We start from the raw sequence: 25383 nt of genomic DNA on the forward strand, positions 1-25383 counted from the left end.
TTAATCTTGTCATTCGAGAAGCAAGCAGCGATCAGAGAGCCGTGGTGCCGTGGTGCCATGCCAGCCGGGCAGCCGGGCCAAGGGCACGGCCGTGGCCTGGGCAAGCACCTGAACTGGGTCCCAGCTCCCCAGGGGCTCCGGGTTTCCCTGGCCAGAGCTGACATTATTCAAACGCCACCAACATCCCTGGCACACCGCAGAGGCTGCAACGTCCTGCTGTCCCAGGCGGGACAGCGGCAGGACACACGGTGCCGTCACCGGCCCCTATCCCAGATACCACTGCCGGGAGCGGACGGAAACCAGCAACTTGGCTGCAAAGGGAAGGGCTGTTTGGGAGGCTGGGAGCCCCGATCGGCCCGCGGGAAGGGCCAGGAACCCTGCTCAGCCCATGGAAAAGGGCTGGGAACCCCACTCAGCCAACAAGGTTTGCCGTCTGGATGCTCCGGGTCCCTGTGGAGCCACAGGGCAGCTCAGTGCCTAGGGATGGACGGGGACGGGGACGGAGACGGGGTGGGCACGAGAGCCAGGCATTCCCATCCCCATGCAGGTCCCACTGTCCGGTCCCATCCCCGAGGGTGGCCGGCTCCAGGTGCGGGACGGCAGCGGGCGCCTTCCCAGGCGGCAGGGAAGTGGGACGCGGTCCCACTCGGGCTCCGGCGAGCAAAGCTCTCGGGCCACCGGGGGGGCCGAGGAGGGTCCCGCAGGGATCCACCCGCCCTTCCTTAAACAAACCTTCCGCAAACGAACCCGGGTACCGCTGCCCTTGGCGCGCCGCGGCGCCGCGCAAGCCCGTCACCACCAGCGCGCCGTCGGGGACCCAATCTCCAACCGGCTGGGGAGCCTTCGGTGGGGAAAAGCAGCACCGTCGCACCAAACACATTACTGCTTCCTGGCAAAACCCTTTAAATCAGCCACCGTGTCAACTCCATCATAGTAAAACATTTATTTGTTATGGTGATATAAGCTACCATGTTTACAGTTTGTGAACTCACCACCGGCAACATTTAACATGACTTATACTGAAGCCGTTGCCACCAAATTTTTTTATCATTGTTGTTTTTAATTTTATAAAAACCTCTAACACCAGGAAAAAAAAGGTATGTAGAATTAACGTGGCAGATGGGAGACGACAAATCCGTGAATGGGGAAAGAAAGTTTGTCCAACGCAGCCAACCTGGATGGTGTCTTGGCTCAGGCCGTAGCTTCAAACAAAAGTTTCGGCAGGGCTGAGCCTGCTTCAGCAAACTGCTCCACGGCAAGCTGGAATCAGACTGATTTTTGCCGAGTCAAAGCGTCGGCGGCGACGTTCCCGGGCAGCAGGAGAGGGCAGGAGGTCCTGGGATCAGCCCCGGCATCTGCACAAAGAGACAAGACAGAGACGGTGAGGGGCCGGCGGGCGGGAAGCCGAACGGCTCCGCTCTAGCCGGTCTCAGCTCCCCATCGGCTCGAAGCGCAGACGGGAGCCGAGGCTGGACACCGGCAAAAACACGGTGCCGATGCGTGCTAGGCAGAGCTCGGGGACTAACGGGGACAAAACGGTCAATCGAACAAAGCGCCCCCCAGTTTGCAACGCCGCGGGTGACCCGTCTGGCTGCCGTCACCCAGCCAGCCCCAGCTCAGCTGGAAGTGCAAAAGTGGAGACGACAACCCAAAACTCACTGGGGGGAAACTCATTGGTCCGGGACCAGAGAATTCCACAAACTCTGGATTTGCTTCTGAACTCTTTGAGGTCAAGCACAGGCAGTCCTTTTTTTATGGTAGGGATTTCAAGGCTTCACATAGTTGTAGAAGTTTGCACAGAACTGAAAACACTAAAGAAGAAGCAGCCAAAGTGCACGTGTCCAGCACTTGCCTTCATGAGGTTTACAAATAAGTGGAAAAGTCACTTCAGGGAGAATGTGCAGGTTCAAAGTTGCCCTTAACTGATCTCCCACATTGTTCGCATGGAAGGGATCAATGGCCTAGCACACAGCACAGGTGACAGTTATTTTCCATTAAGGAAGACCACTGCCTCATCGCGGTCGTGCCAGTGTAAGGGCTCCGGCCTCTCCCTGCCACCCCTAGGACCATTACTTACCTTTGGAAATGCAAGGCTGCAGCTGCAGGATTTAATGCAAACTAGACACCCTGTTTTAACTTCATTCTTGGTCTGCGGAAACTTGCAGGTCTCCCAGCTGCCTACAGACCTGCTGCCCGAAGCAGTGTTTCAGGTGCTCCCGAAGCTGCGGGCAGCGCCGGCCTTGTGCTCTGCTCCCCCACCTAACGGCCCCATGGGGCAGCGAACAGGGCCCAAGTGGGGGCTGCCCAGAAGGTCACCCCCAGCCCAGGCTTCCTCCTCATTTCCCTCTCCAAACGGAAATCTCCCCTGCAGAAGAGACTGTAATGGCTTGCACGCAAAATCCCTGGAGATGCAGGGCTTGCTGGGAGGTCAAAGCTTCTGCCGCGGTGGCCCCTCTCGGGCGGAGGGCTCTTGGCCCTTGTCCCCTCACCTAACGCCTACCCGCGCAGCTCCAGCACTGCGGCAGCCCTCCTTAAAGAGGCTTCAACACGATAAAGGAAACGGGACCCTGACGAGGGCAGGGGAATCGCCGGGTGAGGACCAACCTGCTGGCCAAGCCTCCGCGCAGCAGCGGTACCGCGCTTCCTGAGAAAGTGTCTTCCGAGCAAAACCGGCAGGGTTTTTTTTTTTTTTAATGCCTCTGAGGTTCTGAGCAGGTCAGCACAGATAATGATAGCATTTCCACGCAAATAATTGCCACTGCCTGCAGGTCCCAGGGGTCTTGGCAGGTCTCATGGTGGGGTGCATGGCGCACACAAACACTGGAGAGGCCCCTGCAGCACTCGTGGGCTACGCTGAACATGAGTGACAAGGGGCACCGTGCTAGCCATAAACTTGGGGAAAAAATCAGATAAATCAGAGCCTCTTGCCCTGCTCTCCTGTCTTCAGCATGTGAGAGCACGTTACCTGCTAAACCAGCCACTGCTGCTCGTGCACAGCACAGGGCTCGCACCAGAGCGGGGTTGGTGCATCTGCAGGGAAGGGCTGGAAGCCTCCAGAGAAACCATCTGCCACCCGAACATACAACTGGCAGTCTAGGAGGAAAATCAGCTCAGCATCATGCTAGACGCACTACCTTGGTCTAAAGTTCCAGGTTTGTTGAGAAGCAATGCTTCCTAAAATGCAGAGAGAGCGCTTGAAAATGACCTGCGGTGGCATGGTTTGCTCCAGCACAACACAGACAGTGGAACCTTTTCTGTTTAATCTCATATGAGCAAAGTTGCACATTTGGGGTCTCTCTGCAGCCAGCTAATTGCCATGTTTGAGGTTTTTTTTCCCCCTTTTCCATTTCCTTCCTTGCAAGCTAAGCCTCCTTCCTTCAACATCAGCAGCCTTCACACCCGGCTCCTGTGAGCAAATCAATCATATTCAGAGTATACCACCAGCAAGATTATAGGATTTGCCTTTTGCTGGTTGTGTATTATTTATGCCAAGGAGTATGTGCTTTAACCCGTACCTATCGATCCCCAGTAACCTGCACACTTTTACTTCCTGGACGTCCGAGCTGTTGCGAAAGCAAGATCATAGCCACACCGAAATAGCGAAAGTCAGACTACGGTACATTTATTCTCATTTACAGCGCTGATTTAACGTGGCATTCCCAGCGCAGAGGGCTAACGCAACCCCGCACAGGCGGACGCACGGCCCCGCTGGGAGCGCGGGCGCCCCAACCCAGCCCGGCTGCCTGCGCCCGGCGGCCTCCGGCGCTCCCGGCTCCCGGGACGTTTCGGTTTGGGAGGGCTGGTCCCGCGGCAGGCAGGGTAAAAGCACCGCCGACGGCATCGGAGACGCAACTGGTGCTTGGCGCTCCTGGGGCAGAGGGCTGGCGCGCGCCCGGGGCCAGGAAGCCTCTTAGCATCCGCCGCGCGGAGGGAAAGCCTTCCCGCGCACCGCAGCACCACGTCCTTAGGAGCGACGGTACTCAGCAGAGCGCACCGTACCCGGGACAAGGAAACGCCGCGCGTCCGAGCAGAGGCCAGCGGAAACCACTGCGGGGCGGGGGGACCTCACTCACTGCACCAACCTGCGACGCGTTTTGATGTGACCCGTTGCTGCTCCCGACCAGCACTAACCTACAAGGCACGCAGACATCTGTTTGCAAAGGGGAAACACCGGGTAGATGTTTGCAACAAACGGGACCCTACTGACTTTGCATCTGCGTGTCGTGCTTTGCTTTTTTAAATTAGAAACTTGACCTCAAGTTACCTTAAACCTACGCACTAAGTTACCCTGTGAAAGGAATTGTGTAATTCTGTTGCTGTTGCGGCTTTAACAGGGTAATAGTGTATCCCTTGTCCCGAGCAGCACGGCCAAAGGGCAGTAACCTTCCCCGAGACAGCGCAGGGCTGAAAGCTGCTGCGACTCTCCCCCTAGGTCCCACAGTTTCTCTTAACTAATGGAAAGAGAAGCGACAGCAAGTGATAGTGACTGTGACCGTTACTTCTGCTTGTTGCACTAATTGCCGAGGAAGAAAATGCACCGTCCGCGCTGCACGGCGCCGGCTGTTGCTCCCACCGCCCGCTCCGCTCCGCTCCACAGTGTCACGGCAGGGCAGGCGCCGCCCCAGCGCAGGGACCCGCACGGGCAGCGGGGTGCAGGGACCCGCACGGGTCCCGCTGCCGCAGCACGGAGCTGCCACCGGCCTGGCTCATCACTGCCGCGGCGTCGCGCAGGCGCCCGCGGAGCGTCTTCGCGCAAATCAAAACACACTGGCAGAAATAAAGGCACATTCGCACCCAGAGCACCACGTATTCATGGCAAAGAACGTGCCCGGACCACGAGCAGAAAGGCAGCACAGAAAACGACCGGCGCCACAAGCTCTTTGCTCAACAAAACCCTGCTTCTCCACCCAAAACGCTATTTGTACCAACCCGCTCGAACGCACGAGCACGTCCTGCAGAAGGGGGCAGGAACACGCTTAGCGAGGGGCGAGAGGAAGCACGGGCTGGGGATTTTAACAAGAGCAAACAGATCGCTGAAGCCGTTCCCCCTTCCCCGGCGCTTACGAGAAAGTCGCCACTTGGCCGCTAAACTGGTGAATCTGTTTTCCCAAAGCAGGGCCAGGGCGGGCGCGCGGGCGGCGTACGAGGAGGCGCCTCGCCGGCAGGTTTTCTCCCGCGGGGGAAAGTGGGGTGCGCTGCCCCGTGCTGCCCTGTGCACAGGACCGGCACCCACGCGCCCGGCCCGGGACGCGACGCGACGCACCGGCACCCATCGCCCGCAACGGGTGCGTTCTGCTCGGATTTGTCAAATTCACCTTCTAATTTCTGGAGGATTAGAGAGGCTTCCAGTACTTTACTCCGAACGAATATGTATGAATGTTATTCTTTTGATCAAGGAATATCTCAGCACTTTTTCTGCCTCCAATTGCCGGCAACCTCTGGTTTTGCAGAACAGAAAGGACAGAGAATTTCCCCCCTCGCAGGGCGCTCCGCAGCTCGAATGGATCCGGCCTGCATAAAAGCAAATACCCTGCTGCACACTTATTGCAGTGGAAATGGCACAGATTTAACGCCCAGCGCATGCACAATGGATATTCTTCTCCCCGGTGAAGAGAGAAAGCTGCATGAGAAGAACCTCTCCGCTACCCAGGTCTCACTATTTCTACAACATTAGCACGGAATTAAATCAAACACAGTGACATATGGTCTTTCTAAGCCGCTTATATAAATGCGCTGCGGATGGAATTCTTAACTTTAGTGTTTATAAAACTGATTCTTTTGAATAAAAAATTAAAAATATAAAAATAAAATCCCTAAACCCCAAGAAACTATTAATATTTCAGCACTTTCACAAAACATTAGACACGATTGACTTCCAACTTGAGACAACATATAAAGCATTGTCATCTGATATTTTTAAAATGCACATGATTAAAACGACCTCAGCAGAAAACCTTTAAAGCTACCTCCTTACCCAAGCATAAAGGAAGGTACTGTCTCCAGAGATTCAGCTCCTCAACGGACCATTTAAGTACTCATTTCACCATATCTGACAACACCTTCCTTTTCAGACTTTCAGAACTTGGATAAATATATTACTATTTCCAATGATGCATTATTTAATAGCTAGCTTTTATGCATATATCCCCTCTATAAGAATGTAAACTTTGCAGAGAAGTCCTAGGAGGGATTTTTTTTTTTTTTTTTTTTTTAACTTTCCCACCAGGAAATGAGTATTCTCATTTCAGGGCTCGGTTTGCTTTTTGATGCCTGCATTTCCAAAGGAAAAAAATGGGCTTTTTAAAAAAGAAACAGCCCCTTCTTCTTAAGTCCTTTACAACCCCCACCCAGATTTTATTTTTCCAGGATAGACAGTAAAAACGCAGGGAGCGCAGCACATTACGGCTCAGACACCAGGAGTCATCTGGTATTGCGCGTTTCCCTCCGTGCCCGTTGCAGGATCTGCCCGCCGAGCGGCCACGCCGGCTCCGGGCTAGGACGTCTCCTGGCTTCCGCTTGGGTTATTTTCCTTCCAAGCACAAGCACACGGGGTATAAAATGCAACTATTCTATTGCTCTAACCGTTGCAAAGACCACACTAAAATTAGTATTTGGCATCTAAAAAGACATTCAAATTGCTCATTTGTGCTCTCTCTGATTTAAACATAATGTCCAAATGAGTTTCAATTAATATTAACCGCAACATTTTTTTTGGATGAGCACAGCAGCGGGAGCGCTTCTGTCATCCTCACAACATGGGTTTTTCAACTGTTATCACCTATCGCCATATATTTACGTCTTTACATAGCGGCCTGAAATTATTCTATCCCAAAGGCACTGCAGTCAAACGCCACTTTATTTTACGGATCAGACTGGCTTCTAGTCTCTTCCTTGAGCATAGGGATTAGAGAGATCTAAGAGGACTACGGAATCTGCAGGAAACACGCCAAAACATTACGGTGGAGGAAAAACTCCGCTTCTCGCCACCATCCCGACGAGCACGGTCCCGTCCGGACGACCGTGCGCACCCGCCGGGCTCCCGCGCCGCTCTCCCGCGCTCCCGGCCCCCCGCGCCGCCGGCCTGCCAAATCCACACTTCCGTCCCCAAAAGCAGCTCGGTCGCCACCACGGACCGCTCGAGGCTGAAGCGGCAGCAAACTTCCAGTTTTGCAGGGGCTGGGGACGAGGGGTCCCGCGGTGCCGCCGGGGAGCCTGGGATGGCCGGGGCCACCGCCGCCACCACCGCCGCCGCCGCCGCCGCCACACACGCCGGGAGCCCCGAGCGCCCCGAGCGCCCCGAGCGGCGGGCAGTTACGGCAACACTGGCTGGGTACGGAGTGAATATTTTATTTTACACAACGTAACAACACGGCGCTGTTGCTTCTGTACAGCATTTGCCTAAAAACAAAGGCAACACCATTGTCACTGAAAAGAAACGTACAGTCTGATCATTTTAAAAAATATCGTTTTACTGATCGATCCGGAAGTGGTTATTTCTTAGCTTGGAGGAAATTTCATTTCCTTTATAAAAGGCTTTTTCTGTGAAAACTCTCTCTTTTGTTTTCTGCTACTGCAGAACCAGGAAGCCAGTCCTAGAGTAGGGAAGGCACTGGTGCTGATTCATGCTTTTTTCATCCCTTAATTTTTTTTTTTAATTTTTTTTTTTTTTAATCTCTGAATGTTGCCTTCGGTTTTGTTATTAAAGAAAATAAAACGGAAATTAACTAAAAACCTGTGTGCACTGGGTGGCTTATACAGAACCCTGCATGAACAAGCCGTTAATCAGCGAGACAAACAGCGGAATTCCGAATCCAATTTCCCAGGAGAGGGAGTTTCACACAACGTTTGGCGTTTCGTTTTTCATTAAAATAAAAATTAAAAAAAGCAGGTCACACAGTGCTTTCCAATATCCACTCAGAACTCGAGAAAGTTGCTTTTCCGCTATCCACGTCAGAGCTGTCTGACTGCGTTAGCATCCCGTTCATAGACACGCTCCTCTTAGACCGCAATCCACCCGCGTTCGGGGAGTTAGCGTGCCAGCGGCATTCCGTCAGTTCTCCGCTCAGGGAGAACCTGCGCTTTGCTCTGGAGGGGTCAGCCGGCAAAGTGAGAAACTTACTTGGCTTGGCTTGTGCTCTTTTGTACGTGGGGGCCCCCGTGACGGGGCCGGGGGGGCGGCCAGCCAGCTGCAGAGCCGTGGAGTTATTCCTGTTAGCGTTCTGCGGCTCGGCGCTCGGGACGGCTTCGCCCTGCGGCTCGCTGCTTGGCTTTGGCCCCGGCTTGCGCTTCTGCTTTTGGGGCGCAGCAGCGCTCGAAGTCCACGCGTGGGGCAAGGCAGAGGTAGTGGTGGCGGAGTCCTGGCTCGAGCAAGCGTCCGACGACTGCGCCGCCGCGTCGGCGGCAGCTCTGCAGCACGGGACGCTCTCCTCGTGCCCCACCGCCTGCTTGGACATCGACTGGGACAGCAGCCCGCTGCAGCCGTGGACCTGCGCCCCGTTGGTCTGAGAGTACACGTTGCTCACCTTGGTCGCCTTCTGCTGCCCGTTGCTGTTACACACCTTGTAGCGGATCATGAGGATGATGATGAACACGAGCACGGAGGCCACAATAATCCCGCCGATGATGATAATCATGGTCCCGCCCAGGAACTGGGACTGCATGAAGTGGCAGCGCACGTAATCCTGCTCGGTCGTGAACTGCGTGCACCCCACGACGCGGGTGGCGGTGAGCGAGGTGATCCCGTCGTCGTAGATGGCCAAGACGCACAGGTCGTACACGGTCCCCGCGGCCAGGTTGTTGACCAGGAAGGTTTTGCTTGTGGGAGGTATCATTCTGGGGGAGAAGGAAACCAGCGTGAACAAACCAGACCGACATGCGGTCGCCTGCCCGCCCGCCCGCCGGAGCCACCCGCCACGCCGCCAGCGGGCAGCACCTCCGGCCCTGCCGGCGCATCCCCACGCAGCTCCTCGCCACGCGCCGCAGAGCTCCCGCTGCACGGCCTGGCGGTGCTCAGCGCCTTATGACAGCGACCAAACCAAAAACGTAAACGAAACCATCAAAAAATGTGTTGCAAGGTGCAACCGGTGCGTCCGAGCTTCAAAACAAACGCGCTCGGCGTGCACAGTGCCTCTCTGTGCTCCTCCAGCACGCCAGCGCAAACACTGCCGATTCAACCACAGAGTGTTGAGAAGAATACATTTATGGACATCCTTCTCCTGTGTTTTCGAAAAACTGCAAGTGTTAAGATCCATTTAACTCATCCAACTTTACAATCCTTCTGCTAATCAGATTACTTTGGAGGATTAGAGGTCCGTTTGGATTATCTAAAAATAACGCCATTCAAAGTAATTTCCCTATTTAAAAACATGAAGTTAAAAATTGCATTAGTCTTTCACAAGCCTCGCACCATCTGCTTCTTGGGGCAGGGCTCTGATCAGTGTAAGTGCTACTGTAACCACTCCTAAATAATGCACTGTAATGAAACAGTGCATTAATAAATCAATACAAAACAGCTTGATGGAGCACTAAGTGCAGGTCTGGTTGGATCCGTCTTACCTGTAAACAAGCGAGTCATCGTAAGTACCGTTGTACTGGATTTGGAACATACGTATTCCAGGTATGTTCCTTTGAAAATTAAATTTCAGCAGAGCAGTAGACGATGTTGCTTCTGCCACTACTACCTTCTTATCTTGGCTGATTTTTGTATCCCCATTACTACTGCTTGCGTTAGAGCCTGACTTGGTGGAAGTCGAGATATCCGAGGAACCAGGGTCAGGCTCATGGATGTGATTAGTACTATTCAGCAAATGAGGAAGTTTGATTATATGAAGGTCCACTGTTTGCGTGGCTTCCCCAGCTGGATTGGAAGCAATGCAGGTGAAAGAACCTGTATCCTTTACAGTAGTTATAAGGATGTCTAGCGTTCCATTATCGTACACCAAAGACCTTGTTGCGTTTGAAATAAGTTTGCCCTCAGGTGAAATCCAGTGAATTGCTGGTTCTGGATCCCCCCGGGCCTTACACCGCAGCGTTGCCCTCTGGCCCTCCAGGACTCTCAGCTCGTGGGTGTGCCGAGTGATGAGGGGAGGCTCACACAGGAACTCTTCCTCTGGGATCGACCAAAAGTACCGACCGGACAAGAGCGGAGGAGAAGCACAGGTCTCCAGGTCATCTTCTCTGGAAAGACGCCTCAGCCACAAAAGCTCACAGTTGCAATGCAAAGGGTTTCCACCAAAGCTTAATGCAAAAGTAGAGGGGCTGATAATTCCTGAGGTTGCTAATACCTGAGCTCGCTGAAAGAGAGGATCAGGTGGTAGCTTCTGCAATTTGTTAGATGTGACATCTAACCTGGTCATCTTGTGGAGGTGGGAGAAGGTCCCTTTAGGAATATGGTCAATCATATTGTGGTCCAGACTGAGAGTGTGCAAACTAACCATCTTCTCCACAGCATCCCAAGGGATGGTTTCTAGATTGTTATAAGACAAATCCAATTCCTCAAGAGCTAAAACATCATCGAAAGCTGTGGAAGAAATTAAAGTCAGCTGGTTGTTGTTAAGTATCAAGTGATGAAGGTTGGAGAGTCCACTAAACATGTCATTGGTGATCTTAGTCAATCGGTTGCTGTTCAAATGCAAAGCCCGCAAATTGCGCAAGTCAGCAAATGCGTGAGGTGTAATAAAACTTATTGTATTCCTGGATAATGTCAGGTCCACAAGGCTGGTCATATTGGCAAAGTCTTTCCTTTTAATATTTGTAACAAAGTTGTCTGCCAGCCGTAATTCCACAGTCCTCCTGTCAATGTTTGGTGGAACAAATAAGAGCCCTTTCTTGGCACAAAGGGTTGCAAGATTCGGAGACAAAATCTGACAGACACAGCGCTTTGGGCAGATCTGGGCTCTCACTGCTATGCCAATGAACAGCAGAAACAAAAGCAGTTTTTCCATTGTAGATCAGGTTCAAGAGCCTGAAAGAGAACAAACTTCTGTTAATACCTACAAGATAAGCAAACTTAGCATAAAGAGTAATAAAAAAAAGCCAACAAACCATCCATGGTTAAGTCATGAAACTGAGGTTCATATAACCATGTTTTGTCCTCATCTAATTACCTTATATCTTTATAATTCTTCCATATCCTGCCATAAGAACATCCATAGTATCTTCCATAAGAACTATGGATATTCATATCTATACATACACACATATATACACACACCTATTTATGTGCAAATCACAAAGCAGTTTGGTAAGGATTGGTGGCACCGCGCATTGTATCAGCAGGACCTTTTGAAGCCTCTTCTACTTGAATTGAGGCTCGTCTCAGACTTGCAATACACCCTCGTTCCATTCACTGAGCTTTCAAATGGATGCTCTTGACTTCGTGATCTGGAGTTACTGCATGATAATGCCATTTATGCACTGGAGATACAAGGGATGTTTCATGTGCACTTTACTTGCTAAGTTAAACCTCTCAGTGGCCTCCAAAGCATGACAATTCAATTGGTTTATAAGCATTTCCACTGAACACTTAAGCTCTTAATGTTATTTTCAGAATAAACTCGAAAGGAGCTATTTTATGTCATTCAAAAACAGAAATACAAATTAAAAAAAAAACCAAGAAAACCCCAACAACAACAGAGATCTAAATAAAAATGGAACACAGGCTAATTTTAGATTATTGCTGTTTTCCCTAATACCACAGCCAGCAATGCTACATTCTCATCCTAGAAATTCTGACAGTTCAATTAACCTTATCTTTTATATTGCTAGATCCAAGATCCTCACAGACTATGAAAACAAAGAAGATAATAACAGTGCCCACACCAGATAAATGAAATCATCTATCAGTGACTATTCTAAAAATTCTGGAAGTGCTACACTGCCAATTTCCAAACATGGAAGACCAGAAACCTTCATCACAGCACAAAGAGGTTGATGAAAAAAAAGTGATAAATTCCTACGTATTTCCCTCTTCCAAAAAAACAAGCAACATCGGAAGAAGCACAGCCCTCCTGAGAAATATGTATGTATTTAAGGAGGAATCTTGTGAAGTCGTAAAGCAACTGATTTCAATGGGACTCCACATTTGAACTGAAATGCTCGGCTCACTTTGGGATTGATAACATTATATATGTACAGATGGGATTATTCAGACATGTCATCATCCTAGAAATGTACTATGAAAAATCATCCAAAATAAAATAAAGTTTCACAGCTAACAATAAACAGGAGTCTTGAATCCTCAAGGACCTTTAATGCCAGAACACTAATTAGTGCTCCCATTGCCCAGTCCATCCGTAATCCACCCACACTGCCATGCAAAATTAACAGCCAACAGCTGCAAAGAGGTTGGGTGAAAATATCAGCCTCTAAAGCCTGCTCTTCAGACCTATCAAATACCTTATTTTTTCCTGATGCTTACAGAAACTGTAGCTTTTCATGACTACTGACTCCAACCTTTGAGTCCCTATTAAAAAAACAAAAGAGAGAGATCTTCATCTGTCAGTTATAAGTTCAAAGAGGACTACACCACTGAAAGCACGGCCTATCGTTATTTTAGTGTCGGGAACCATCCCAACTCCCCTGGTGAAATCTCAAAATGCACGGCTTACTGGTAGTCAATATATTCATGCTTAATATGCCTACCAACTTCATAAATTAACTGTTGCCTTATCGAGATATGTACAACTATGCAGGTCCAGAGGGAATAGGGAGCTGGCACGATGTCCTTCCAAACAGAGAACAGCACGGTTCCTGGGGACTAGGAAACGGTCATTCATCATAACATCAATATTTGGGCCTATCACACTGCAGCAACGCTTGCTGAAGAGAATCAGTATTTATCTGACAACTGGAAAAGGATATAAAAACAAATTTACTTTCTATAGCCAGCTGAGAGTGTAATTTGTTCGCTACAGAATCCAATGTTGCACCAGTTTATATTGGACTCCTTCAGCGAAAACTGGCCACTCTATAAATGTACCAATTAAATTTGTTTCCCTTTTCTCTAAAGTCACGGGAGGCAGACTGTTCTTTTCAGAAATTGTAAAATTTTAGAATGAAACCTTTTGTACCTCTGTTGAGAATAACTGTTTGCATTAATTTTGCCAGCAAACAAACTTCAGGGCAATGTTTAAATACATTTTGTGGATTAAATTTCATACCTTCTGTGTCAGCATTATACATTGGGATGATTCCACAGCTGAAAAGAGAATTAAAGGAGAATTCTGATATTGATCATTGACTGAAGAAGCACTGCAAAATAACCTGTTTAATACATCTTAGAAACGGAGCTGGTGGCTCCCAGAGCACGTTCTCCTGACTTGCTCCTGAAACAGCAACCGTGAGTCAACGGAACAACAGGGTTTATCCCACAGTTGTGGGTTGGCACCCACACCTTCCATATGCGATTCTTCTCTTTTTACTTAGATTTTCCATAAACCACATGCGAAGTGGACTCTTTCAGCTTAGTGGCATACACCCCACAACTGCTAACACCCCCAAACTGTCTTGGTTTGGGGACAACATACTAATTTAGATTTACTAATTTAATACTGCTAATTTAGATTTGTAGCTGCAGTAAAAGTAATATGCTCAACGTTTCTTGGATTCAGCCAAGTTCATTTAAAGAGCTATACAAGATTAAAATAAAACCAGAAAGGTTAATTTAAGTAAAGCAGATTGCAAAGCTTCTCATTGCTTGGAAATGCTGTAGCAAACTCAAAGAATGACACAAGAAAATGCAGACTTGAAATACACCTGAAATGAGCCCCTTGTCTCTGCCGAACACCCAGGTGCTTCCACCACTAGCTTAGGGCAGCTTGGCAGAGACCCTCCTCAGGCTCAGGAAGCGACCACCTTACTCGCATGCTTAGGCCAGAGTGGAACTAACTTTGGGTCCTCTCATTTCAATTATTTTATGTAAAGGTTATCAGAGGGCAGGTTATGTGAGCGCAAATTAAGCCCCAGGCAGCCTCTGGGATCCCAACCTTCTTCTGACTAATTGAATTAGTGGAACATATTGTGTCAGCAGCTCTTCTTAGCTCTAGGTGCACAGGAAAATGCAAAGTGTTGCCTGAGCTTGTCTGGAGTCAAAATAAGTGCAAATGTTTCCTATATGCTGTTTTTTCACCCAAGACTCATCCTCCTGTCTAGGAGGCAGGCTGACCTGCCGCTCTTGGACGTCCCCAAGCAGCACTGCTCCTGACGACCTGCACCGCGCACGGCTTCCCCGTACAAGCGCAGGCGATGCCCCGCGTCTGTAGTCCCCCAGCAGACGTCGCGCTGTTGGGGTCCGCGGATACCAGGCACAGCTCACGAGTAAGACAGATGGTTGCGTTTGACACTCGGGCTGCCGCGGCTTCTCCTTTTGCATGCTCTCGGAGCTGCCAGACCCACACTCTTCCACCGTTTCAGGGAGCCTGTTTGGCAAACAAGCTAAAAATGAACTCTTGCGTTTCTGCACCACCTGCTCTGCTTCATCCTGCCTTCCTCGGGCACCGACACGCAGAGAGCCTCTCCGGGCCGGAGCGCAGCTAAGCCACACGAACGCTGCGCTTTGCCCAGGCTGTTAATGAAAGCCAAGACAATTAGCCTTGCCTTTAATTAACTAATTAGTTCTGGAGCAGGGCCACAGGAATACCCCCATACCGTTACCAGCTGCGGAGCTGGACGGCGCAGGGCTGACTCGGGGATCACCACTGCACGCTGCTGGACGACAAAGACACGTGCTCTGCTCCTCTGCGCTCAGTTCGACGAGCGATGCTGGGGCTGGGGCTGGGGCGAGGCACGGCCACGGCGCAGGAAGGAGCTACGAACCGGAGCCAGCCGGAGCCCCGAGGAGCTCGGACAGAAGCCCGGGCTTCTGGCAAACGCTGACGAGGGTTCCCCCCGGAGCGCAGGACAGATGCGAAGGGCTAACGCGGGCTCGCGTGCTGGAAGCTCTTCCCGCGCGTCCTCCGGCCGGGGGCAGCTCGAGGAGCCGGTGCAGCCCGCGCCACGGAGCAGCCTGGGGCACGCCGCCGCGGGGCTGCGCGGGGAGCGAGGGAGGAGCTGGATCCCATCCGCAGAGGAAGGTGTAGGCAGCTCCGGGAGCCCCCAAGACATCTAAAGGCTCCGTAAAGCGGAGAGAGCCTATTACGGCGAGGGGGCAGCTCTCCCGATCTGCCCCACCGGGAAATCTCACTCGGATTTTCCGCCTTTTGTTCCTTCTCCCTCCCCTCCCTGCTCCGCTCTTGTGCCTCAGCGGCTCAGCCGTTAATTTCTGAACACTCCCCATACGAACGCAAGCAAAGCTTGAAGCTGCGCATTTGCACAATCCTCACGTATTTGCACAGTCCTCACGTATACCATGAAAAGGCGTACCGACATTCGCTGCTGAAGAACGCACAGGGTATCTCAACTAACAGAAGCACCAAAACTACCCACGCTCGGCCCCAGCGTGCCAAGCCTGTGCTCCGGTTCACGTGCTTCCCCGGCCCAGAAGCCAAGGAGGGCTTGTTTCCCTCCGGCTGCACTTCGCCCCTCTGGCTAGGGGCAGAAAACGCGTTTCGCCCCCTCGCTGGCACCGAGCGGAGCGTTTCCTCGCGGCAAAGCCCTGGGCAGCGCGTGGTCTCGTGGCCGCGGCCAGCGAGGCAGACGATTCGGAAGATGCCTGAAACCACGGGAACCGGCGGCATGAAAGACTAGCCAGCACGCGAAGGCACTTCTCGCTTGAAAACTAGCCAGAGTCAATGCTGCCAGGTCAACGACAGCCTGGCAGACACGATCCAGACGGTCCCGTACGTCCTCTCCGCTCCCAACGTACCTTGCACCTTGTACAAATAAGTCTCAGGGACAGCAACACCGACACAGCTTGCGGTTCATGGTAGAAACCAGATTACAAACTGGGCAAAGCATTATCTTGTTACTTGCTTTGAAAAAAAAAATTTAAATGGCAGAAAACAAATTACTACATTAAAACAAATAGGCAAATGCTCGTTTCTTAGGAAGGTATATTCTGCTTTCATTTACTAGTTGGCATCTGCAAAAAGACAGGGATATTCAGCCTCCTCATATGACGTTTGTGATTCAAGTAAAAAAGGGTTCTCAAAACCAAAGTTTTAAATCAATTCTGTTATCACGTTTGATACTTTGAATTATTTAATCTGTGTGTACAATCTAACTGGCAGTCCAGAGGCAATATTTAACAAATCAACCCTCTAAATGAGAGGCAGGATTTATAAAAAGGGGGGATTGATATTGACTGCGCCCTGCGCGGCGCCTCCTCCCAGTTTGCCCGCTGCGTCCCCGCTCCCCGAGGGACCCCTGCGGAAGATCTCCCCAAGCCAGGCTTTGCATTCCAGGGCCGCTGGAGAACCACGGGCTTCCCAGCAAAACGGGGCCGGCTCCGCAGCTCGGCGCCGCGCTCGCAGGAGCGACCGCCCTCCTCCTCCCCGGTGAGCATCTCCCGCCGGGGCCAGGCGCGGCCACCGGCTCCTGCTCACCGCCCCATCCATTCAAGGTGATTAAACCGCGGCGCTGCTCCCAAACGGCCGTTTCTACTTCAGGCCAAAGTCCTTTCCCTTAGCCTTTTTCCCAGCCTCGGAACGGTGTCGGACAGTGTTTTTTCCTGCTGGCACCGCTCGTTTAGGAAGTCGCCGCGCTTTCCCTTTCGCCCTGCGGTTTCGACATCCCTCCAGGCTGCGCCAAGTCGCTCCGGCGAACGGATGGATCCGAGTTTAGCAGTTTCCAGCAGGCGACAAGAGCTTTCGCCCGTCCCCGAGGACCTTGCCGCCCCCGCGGCCGCGAAGCCCGGTGCACGGCGGGGCGCACGGCGGGGCATGGGGAGGCAGCCTGCCCTTGCGAGGCTGAGCCTCGACAGAGACCGTTCTTCCCTATCACCCCCCCCTCGGACCGCTACCGTGGCAAGCCCACGGGCCCCAAAACGCCGACACAATGGGCAACAGCTCGCTCCTCCTCCTCACCCCAGATGCTCGCCACGCGGCGTCTGGATGCGGCGCGGGCTCCTCCATAAAGCGGAGCGAGGGAGCCAGGGAATCGCGCCCGAGGCGACGGCAGGCGCAGAGCCCCCGCGCCGCGGCACGGCCCCGAGCTGGAGGTGCGGCGTGCTGACGCGCAGCCGGCACGAGCGGCGACTAGCAGAAGGAAAGCCTGGCAGATGCGTCTCCTCTGTACCTTAACACTCTGGTTTGATTTTTTTCCTGCCCGGTCGCTCGCTAGGAAGGCCGAGGCTGAAGGAAGCGTGGGACGGGGCAGTGCAACGATCCAAGGACCCCGAGGTGAGGAGCCTCCTAATTGGGACAGACACTTGCTGCACCGTCACATCCCCCAAACGGGGGCTGCCGGCATCGCGCGCCGGGCGGTCGGAGCAACGCCAGACCCCGTCTCCCGCAGCTCACCCTCAGCTCCGCTTTGGGAAGGCATCAGCCAAATGGTTACGATAATGGAGCGGTAATTATTTTATAGCAAGACAAAATGCCCACCTTGTCAGTAAATTAACTTGTTAACTGCTTTATTAATTACTTAACCATTTACTGAATTGGCATAGCTGAACTTCTGAGCGAGAGTGCAAATATTAACCTGCTAGAAAAGATAACGGCTGCTGCACAATAGCGATGCTGACTGCCAGCACGTTTGCTTCCCCGGGCACGGGGCGCTCGCCTGCGGCTACGCAATAACCACAGGAATAGCAGGAACCAGGGCGGCCAGAGCCGGCCGGAGGTCGCCGCGTCTCGGCGCTGCAGGAGCGGAGGCGCCGCCGCTGCTCGTGAGCCCTGGGCACAGGCGGCGACGTCCCCCGCAGCCGTGACTGTCTGCAGGCAGCCGAGTCCGCCGCGATCGCACGTCAAGTGTTACTAGTAATGATCCTGCCATTGAGAAAGCGCCCCGTAACCCCGAAAGCCATCAGCGGAGCTGGGGGGAGAACGGCCACAGAGCAGAAGTTTGCCACTCTGGTACCTTATTCTGGTCTTTGTGTCGATATTTTAACAGCTTCATGGCCAGCCCCAGGGAGCAGATTCACGATCAGACCTCAGAGAGCTTTTTCTTTCCGTGGAACTCCTTGCTGCGAGTTCCTGCTGCACAGCGCTCTGCTGCTTCACTCGCTTTCAGCCGCGAGCATCACCCCGAACGCTAATCCCGGCTCCGGGGGATGTCTCACCGTTTGGGGGCCAGAGCGCTCCCAGGCAGAGCGGGAGGACCGCACCGGGCAGGCGCGGAGCAGAGCCGCCGCGCGCTGCAGGCAGCATCTCCCCATCCTCACTGTGTGTGTGTCACGTTTTGCCTCCAGCCACCTCCTAACACCACTTCTTAGAAAAGCCTCATTAGCGCTGCCTTCCCTCGGCTCGTCGGGTGTCAGGACACGCGCTATAAATCACCCTGGAGCAGCCAGACGCTGCTGCAGCGGCGCAGAGGGGACCCGCGCTGCGCCTGGCCGTGCCCCGGGGCCGCTCGCCCCACGGAGCATCCCCAGTCCCGGCAGGGCGAAACAGCTACTGCACGCATCGCCTGCGGCAGCACCCGCTGCGCCCTGCTGCAGCACCCCACGGCAGCACCCGCTGCGCCTGGATCCTCCGCCCTGCGGGAGCACCCGCTGCACCCAGATCCTCCGCCCTGCGGCAGCACCCGCTGCACCCAGATCCTCCGCCCTGCAGCAGCACCCGCTGCACCCGGATCCTCCACCCCGCAGCAGCACCCGCTGCACCCGGATCCTCCGCCCCGCAGCAGCACCCGCTGCACCCGGATCCTCCGCCCCGCAGCAGCACCCGCTGCACCCGGCTGCAGCACCCGGATCCTCCGCCCCGCAGCAGCACCCGCTGCACCCGAATCCTCCGCCCCGCAGCAGCACCCGCTGCACCCGGCTGCAGCACCCGGATCCTCCGCCACGCGGCAGCACCCGCTGCACCCCGATCCTCCGCCCCGCAGCAGCACCCGCTGCACCCGGCTGCAGCACCCGGATCCTCCGCCCCGCGGCAGCACCCGCTGCACCCGGATCCTCCGCCCCGCGGCAGCACCCGCTGCACCCCGATCCTCCGCCCCGCAGCAGCACCCGCTGCACCCGGCTGCAGCACCCGGATCCTCCGCCCCGCGGCAGCACCCGCTGCACCCGGATCCTCCGCCCCGCGGCAGCACCCTGCCATGCTTCCCCTTCTTCTGGGCTTCCCTATCTATAAGATTCTTGGGCAAAACTTTTTGCACTATAAAGCGATTGGCACAACAATAGTAAACATCAATTAGTAGTTTTCTAAGGCCATTATCAAGGGCAGCGATTGTGTGGAGTAGCAGGGAAGCACCCCAGGCACCGAAACCACGAAGCACTAGCTATTTCCAACGGGTTAATGCTTTCAGTCACACATATAGCGCTTCTCGTTGGTATTCTCGTGTGCACAATAAGCCTTTCCCCGAAGGAACCAGTGATTATGCAAACTACTAGGGACTCCTTCACTCGAGTGCTGACCACTTTCCTAAAAGACACTTTATAACAAAAATCCATCTCTTAAAAACGCCTGTGCATGACTAAAGAAAGGCAGGCCTGACCTTACCAGCTGATGGCGGTGGGCTGTTAGCGCTCGACTCGCTGAGCAGCTGGTGACACCACGTCTCAACACTGCAAGATAATTTGTCTGACACAGTCAAAACCACAACGAAACCTGAGCTGAAAAAGCAGAAAGTGTCACAGGCAAAGGCCGGAGCTCAAGCGCAGGTGGAATAATGGGAAAGCGAGGCAGGGGCAGGAGCTCCAGGCGGGAGCGGCTGGCGCCGGGCCAAGGCGCTGATTCCCGGGAAGGACGGAGGCGGGAGGCATCCCGCCACGCCGCCCCGGAGCCAGAGGCGTTGCTCCCGGGGCAGCAGACCCGGAGGCAGACGGACCCGGAGCGGCGCTTGTCCGTGCACCACGTCCCAATGCCCACCCATCGCACTAGGCTAACCAGAACAGCAGCCGCAGCGCCGCTGCGATCGCGCGTGAACTGCAGCCCCGCGGCCCCGCGCGGCCCGCCGGGCGCAGGCCACCCACCGCCGACTTCACCCATGCGGCCGAAGGAAGACGGATCTCTGCAACAACACCTGCTCCGGGGACGCATCCACCTTTTCCTCCGCTGGGTCACGAGAGGCAACAGCACGGAGGGCTGGGAACCGCTCTCCCACCGCGCAGTCTTGTGCATTTGGCTGGCGTTCTTGCATACGGGCGAAATCGGGAACAGCTGGTGACATCCTTATTCCTAAGGCCTAGGTCTGGGCCAATATATTGCACTACGTTTTATTTTTAATGCTTCTAGCCAAATGCGGCACACGGGGCTGCTAGCTAACTTCAGGCCACACGCGTGCAACATACATTTTCACACAGAGCGGGTCAAGCGTCTCGTACGTTTTGGTTTAGAAGTGCACAGAGAGAACCACGGTTCTTACTTGTTCCCACAAACTGAGTTTTTCAGTTTCTCTTCTCGCAGCTCCTAATGGAGAGCAAGTTTAGTTCACCTGGCAGGATTTGCTTCCTGACTCGTGCAGCCTCGCTCATTTAGACCTTTCACGTAACTGTCTGAATTCTCCGCTCAAGGACCATCAGAAAGCGACGTGAGAGAGAGAACAGCAACGGACGTTTGCTTTCCGGGACCAGCCGCCCTCTCCCCCGCTGCTCCCGGCCACGACGACGCTCGCACCAGCTGCCTTCCCAGGGACGCGGCAGCGGCGGCTCCCAGCTCCGGCTCCGGCACGGCACCCGGCGGAGCGGCCGCCACCACCTAGGAACCACTGCTGCTCTTTGCAGCCCATCAAATGTCACAGAAGTTTTACTGCATGGATTCACTCTAAGCATATCCGATGCACGTTCATTTTCTTCTGGAACATCGTCTTTAGTTACTGGGGCTGTATCTTGGACTGCACTGAAAAGATACTGTATTTATTATTAACATCAATTCTCCACATTCTCACCTGTCATTCTGCCATGGCAAGCAATAATTATGTGCCAAAAGAGAAGTCTGGTGTTGCAGCCGTTTGACTTTTTATTCCCCATAGCTCATGTGCTTCATCAGCAACTCTATTTTCTTAAATTGTTTGTAACCTTCAACATAATTTGCAAGTTGTTACTTGCACTTATTTTGTCTGCTAATTTTATTCTGACCCAAAGATTAGAGTGTTTTGATAAAATATTTTGTTTCAAAATCTCATCAGTGTAAAACAGACAGACGATGCCTCAAGGGCGCCAATTGCAAATTCTTGCTGCCTTGGAGTAGGTGCCCTGGCCCATAACCCATCGCATCTGCAGGTCCTGGTGACAATCAACGCTCCAAGCCTTTCTGTCATCTTCCCAACTCACAGCGACCCTTTTGGACCAGGGAGTAAGACAAGCTGACTTCTGTTTCACCTTTAATTCAGGACACAAGTTCCAGACTCTCCTCTAGAGATGTCCAAGTCCCTCGGGTCTGAGTTGGAGCAGGGCTGGCGCAGACACACAGCAGGACCTCGCAGACGCAGGTCCTGCGGGAGCAGAGCAGACTGGTTTGCTCGGAACGACCTGCTCTTTCCCTTCCCAGCGGCAGGAATGCTTTGAACGAGAGCTCTTTGCACGCCTCCCCAGCACACGTCCGGCGGGAGCACACGCCGCCCTGCCGCTGGCCGTCCTCCACCAGCAGGACCTGTCCTGGCGCGGGGGCAGAGGGGCAGCTTGCAGCCCGCAAGCGCTGCGGAGAGGTCGCTTCCCCGGGAGCCCTTCGAGAGCCGCAGCCGGAGGCGGGGAAACCTCAGTCTGGAAAGGCTTTTGCAGAGCGCAAAGTTCAAATCTGGAGAGCGAAGCGCACCTCGGGCAGGGCAAGGCACGAAGGGGACCCCGGATCTCCCCAGAAGACAGCAGTGCCAGCAGACCTCAGCTCGGCCACGTCTGCCGCGGGGCTCCCCTCGGTCTGACCGCATCGAGCTGGCTGGTGCGCGTCCTCGAGAGCTCTTCTCGCAGCTCCCGCGGCAGCAAGCAGCTCCACCGTGTCGTCTGGGCCGGGCGCTTTCTCCGGTGCCCGGCTCGGGCGCTGGCGTGCCGACGGCACCGCTGCATGGGCTGGGTGCCGCACGCGAGCGCTGACCCAGCCTGCCCTGCCTCAGCCTTCCTCCCGACCCTCTTTTCCCCAGCGTTTTTCCCCACCTCTCCCACCAGCTCTCTCCTGTTCTCACCCACGGTGCATTTTTTCAATCCATCGCTTCGGCAGCGCGCTAACAGACCTTAACCGCCGTTCCTTGGCTAGCCGAGCTCGTCCAGATGGCTAGCGCGCAACCGCTAGACAAGTCCAAACTGCTTGTCTTCCAAAATCAGACGCGCTCGGCAAGAGTCAGCCCACGGCGGCTGAGGAGCTCCTTGATTCGCCCAAGGATTCGCCCTTTTTTAGCGGCGCTTCTCACAACACATGCCGGAGCAGCAGCAAGAGACAGATTCGCAACGGAAGCGCTGCAGCCATCAGGAGGCTTCCTTCGCTCCCGCGCGCGCCCGCCCGCAGATGGGCTTCGTTCCCCCTGCTGCCGCTGCCGCTGCCGCGCTGGCCCTGGAGCAGACCGGGGTGGCACCGGCGGAGGGAGGGGACGGGACAGTCTCCATCCACGTCACTGCAGTTCGAGCGCTGCACGGGCATCACTAACGCAAGGAATGGCGATTTGCTACACAAAATCCGATCACCGGGACATCCGACCTCGCATTTTGCTGCTGGAAGTGGCTTATAACCACCCACAGGCAGGCAACGCAAAGCGAATGATACGGTCGTGCACCCATCGCTGCCCTCGGGGAGAGAACCGCACCTTCCGCACGCTCTTATCTGGCTCACGCATCCCCAGCACGCGGGATCCACTCCGCTCCGCTTGCAGCGCCGCTTCTCCCTCCCGATCACGGTCCGGAGCGGACACGGCACGGTGCCGCCGTGCTGGGACGCTGCGCATCCCCAGTGCCAGAAACCAACCTCCCGGAAGGACGGATTTTCTCTTCCTTGCTCCCCTGCACCGGGCGCTCCCGAAGCCCTCCGGCCCTCCGCACGGCTCTCGGCGGCAGCACCCGGCCCAACGGGAGGGGAGTCTCCCGCCGCCCTGCGTCGCGCGCCCACAGCTCCCTGCCGACCACCGGCGGGAGGGAACGGGGCGCTGAGAGCGGCGCAACACAGCCCCGAGAAAACAAGAGCTCCTGGCGCTGCAGGTGTGCAAATAAAGCTTGGGGGAGCTGGAAAACGGGAATTAAAAGCAGCCACGTAACAGACTAATGAGCAGGATGCACCGGAGAGCTGGCAGAGCCCTACACAGAACAGCAAAGCTGTCATCTATCTGGAGGAAGATGTGCAGAGGAGGAATGCCCAGATACATCATTTAAAGTTACCCTGTACAAACCAAACACGTGATGCCGCTAATGACTGCTTATTGCACACGTAAGATAATTAACCCATTAAAATGCACAAGCTCTGTGCTTGGCAGAGGAAGATAACAAACTCACGACCAAACGTGTTAGTAATCCATAACCAATATATCAGGAACTGATTAAAGATATACAATATAAATATATATAGATAATAATAATATAAATATATATATATAAATATATATAATATATATACAATATGAAGATATATTTGTCGTCTAAACAACAAAGTGTTTCAGCCCTTTCAGTTGCAGAGTACAGTTTACAAGCATTCCCATACAGCTCAGAAACTAAAGAGGAAAATAGGATAATTCTCCATTTTTTGCTTCTAAACCATTGTATTTTAAAATTTTTTCACATTGTCTGGGACAGACAATACTCAAAAACGCCAAACCCTCAAAAAAGTAAAAATAGTACTGGATTCCCTCCACCAATGCAAATAAGAGCATGATTCTCTATTTCTAGGGTAAAAAAATGTGGTAATGACGGGGGAAGCGGACACTTCCCGGGGCCGAGTCGTGCTGTCCCTCCGACACGCCGCCCCGCTGCAGGAGCTCGGCCGCGTTGTGCACGTCCGCAGCGGCGTGCCGGACGCGTGGGAGGGCTGCCACCGCGAAGCAGCTCGTCCGGGATGACACCGACAGCTTCAGAAGTCCCCCGACACGAGGGGACGCGTCCCGCGCGAGGCAGCGCCCAGCGGCAACGGGACCCGGCGGATGGAGCAGCAGAGACACGGCGATTTCGAGGGACTCGGCTTGCTTTTCCCTTGGGTTCTGCTCCCCGCTCCGCCCCGGCTCGCTCTCCCTCTCACCCAACGAACCCATCTGAAAACGTCCGAGAACGGCAACGTCAGCACCGGCTGCCTGCCGAGCGCGTCAGCAGGGCGTGCAGCGGGGGCGTCGCGGAGCTGCCCTGCCCCGGGGGGTGCCCAGATATCACACCGGAACGGTTGAGGTCGGCAGGCACCTCTGGAGACCATCTGGTCCAACCCCCCTGCTCCAGCAGGGTCACCTACGGCACGTTGCCCAGGACCGTGTCCGGGTGGCTTCTGAACATCTCCAAGGATGGAGAGTCCACAGCCTCTCTGGGCAACCTGGCACCCTCACGGCCGAGCAGCTTTTCCTCGTGTTGAGATGGAGCTTCCCAATGGGAGACGCCACAGGGGTTCCCGTGCCCAACGCAGGTGCCCGTGCCTGGGCGCCCCTCGAGACAACGGTCCAAGGGGGAGATGGGAAGAGCAACGCGCGTCCTTCAGCTCCTGTGACAACGGCGAGCTAAAGTCAACACATTAGAAATTCAATAAGCCGAACGCCGGGCAGCTCGAACGGGAAGGGAAAGGCGGACACGCAAAGCTGAAGCGCAGGCAGCCCTTCAGGCGCTCGCAGCGCGGAGAAGGAGCCGAGCGCCGCGCGGAGCGGAGCGGCTCCACGCGGTGCTGCGGGAGCACGAGGAAAGCTGCCCGGCCCTGTGGCTCATTAACAGCTCCACCGTAAGAGAGCCGGCGAGGCCATCGCCCTGCCGCCAAGCGCCGCCCCAGGGGCGCTCCCATCACGTGCAGGAAACGCGCAGTTAAACAAAAAAAACCCAAAACCACAAAAACGACAAGCCCCGGCCTCCTGGAGTCCACCAGAAGGACACGGAGCAAGGATGCGGATGAGGCAGTTTTGGTTCAAGTACTCCGATAAACACGTACATACGGAACAAGCCCCCATCCCTGCATCCTCAGCGAGACGCCGGGAAAGTTCAGCAAAGCCAAACTCCGGTATTTTGCCCCGCTTTATTTTTCGTATATGGATTTCTTTTAAAATTATAACCTTGACATGTCTTTGATGCCATGCTTCATTAGACTCAGCTGGCTATACAGCTGGTTTTACGCAGTTAGAGATGCTTGCTATGCAAGATGCATCAAACCCACTGGTTGCTAGGTTTTAACATTTGTTTCATACCTAGACATTTTTCCATAAAAAGTCACGGTTGCTAACATTGCATCCCTTGATGTTGCTTCCCAA

General features: G+C 54.1%; 1 protein-coding gene across 2 annotated transcripts in view; it reads right to left on the reverse strand.

The window, feature by feature from the left end:
* Window positions 1-924: 924 nt before the first annotated feature.
* LRFN5 (leucine rich repeat and fibronectin type III domain containing 5) overlaps window positions 925-25383 on the reverse strand; it is a 61323-nt gene continuing 36864 nt past the window's right edge. The window contains exons 2-4 of one of the 2 annotated variants that reach the window (XM_067295667.1): window positions 9556-10963; window positions 8120-8832; window positions 925-1355 (exon numbers count right to left, since the gene is read on the reverse strand). In XM_067295667.1, the coding sequence (XP_067151768.1) occupies window positions 1267-1355; window positions 8120-8832; window positions 9556-10943 (2190 nt within the window). In that variant the 5' untranslated portion in view covers window positions 10944-10963 and the 3' untranslated portion in view covers window positions 925-1266. Of the gene's footprint in view, window positions 1356-7343; window positions 8833-9555; window positions 10964-25383 lie in introns of those variants that run through there. The other variant, XM_067295666.1, reaches the window with a different exon arrangement.

Source organism: Apteryx mantelli, chromosome 4 (genome assembly GCF_036417845.1).
Source record: "Apteryx mantelli isolate bAptMan1 chromosome 4, bAptMan1.hap1, whole genome shotgun sequence".
NCBI lineage: Eukaryota > Metazoa > Chordata > Aves > Apterygiformes > Apterygidae > Apteryx > Apteryx mantelli.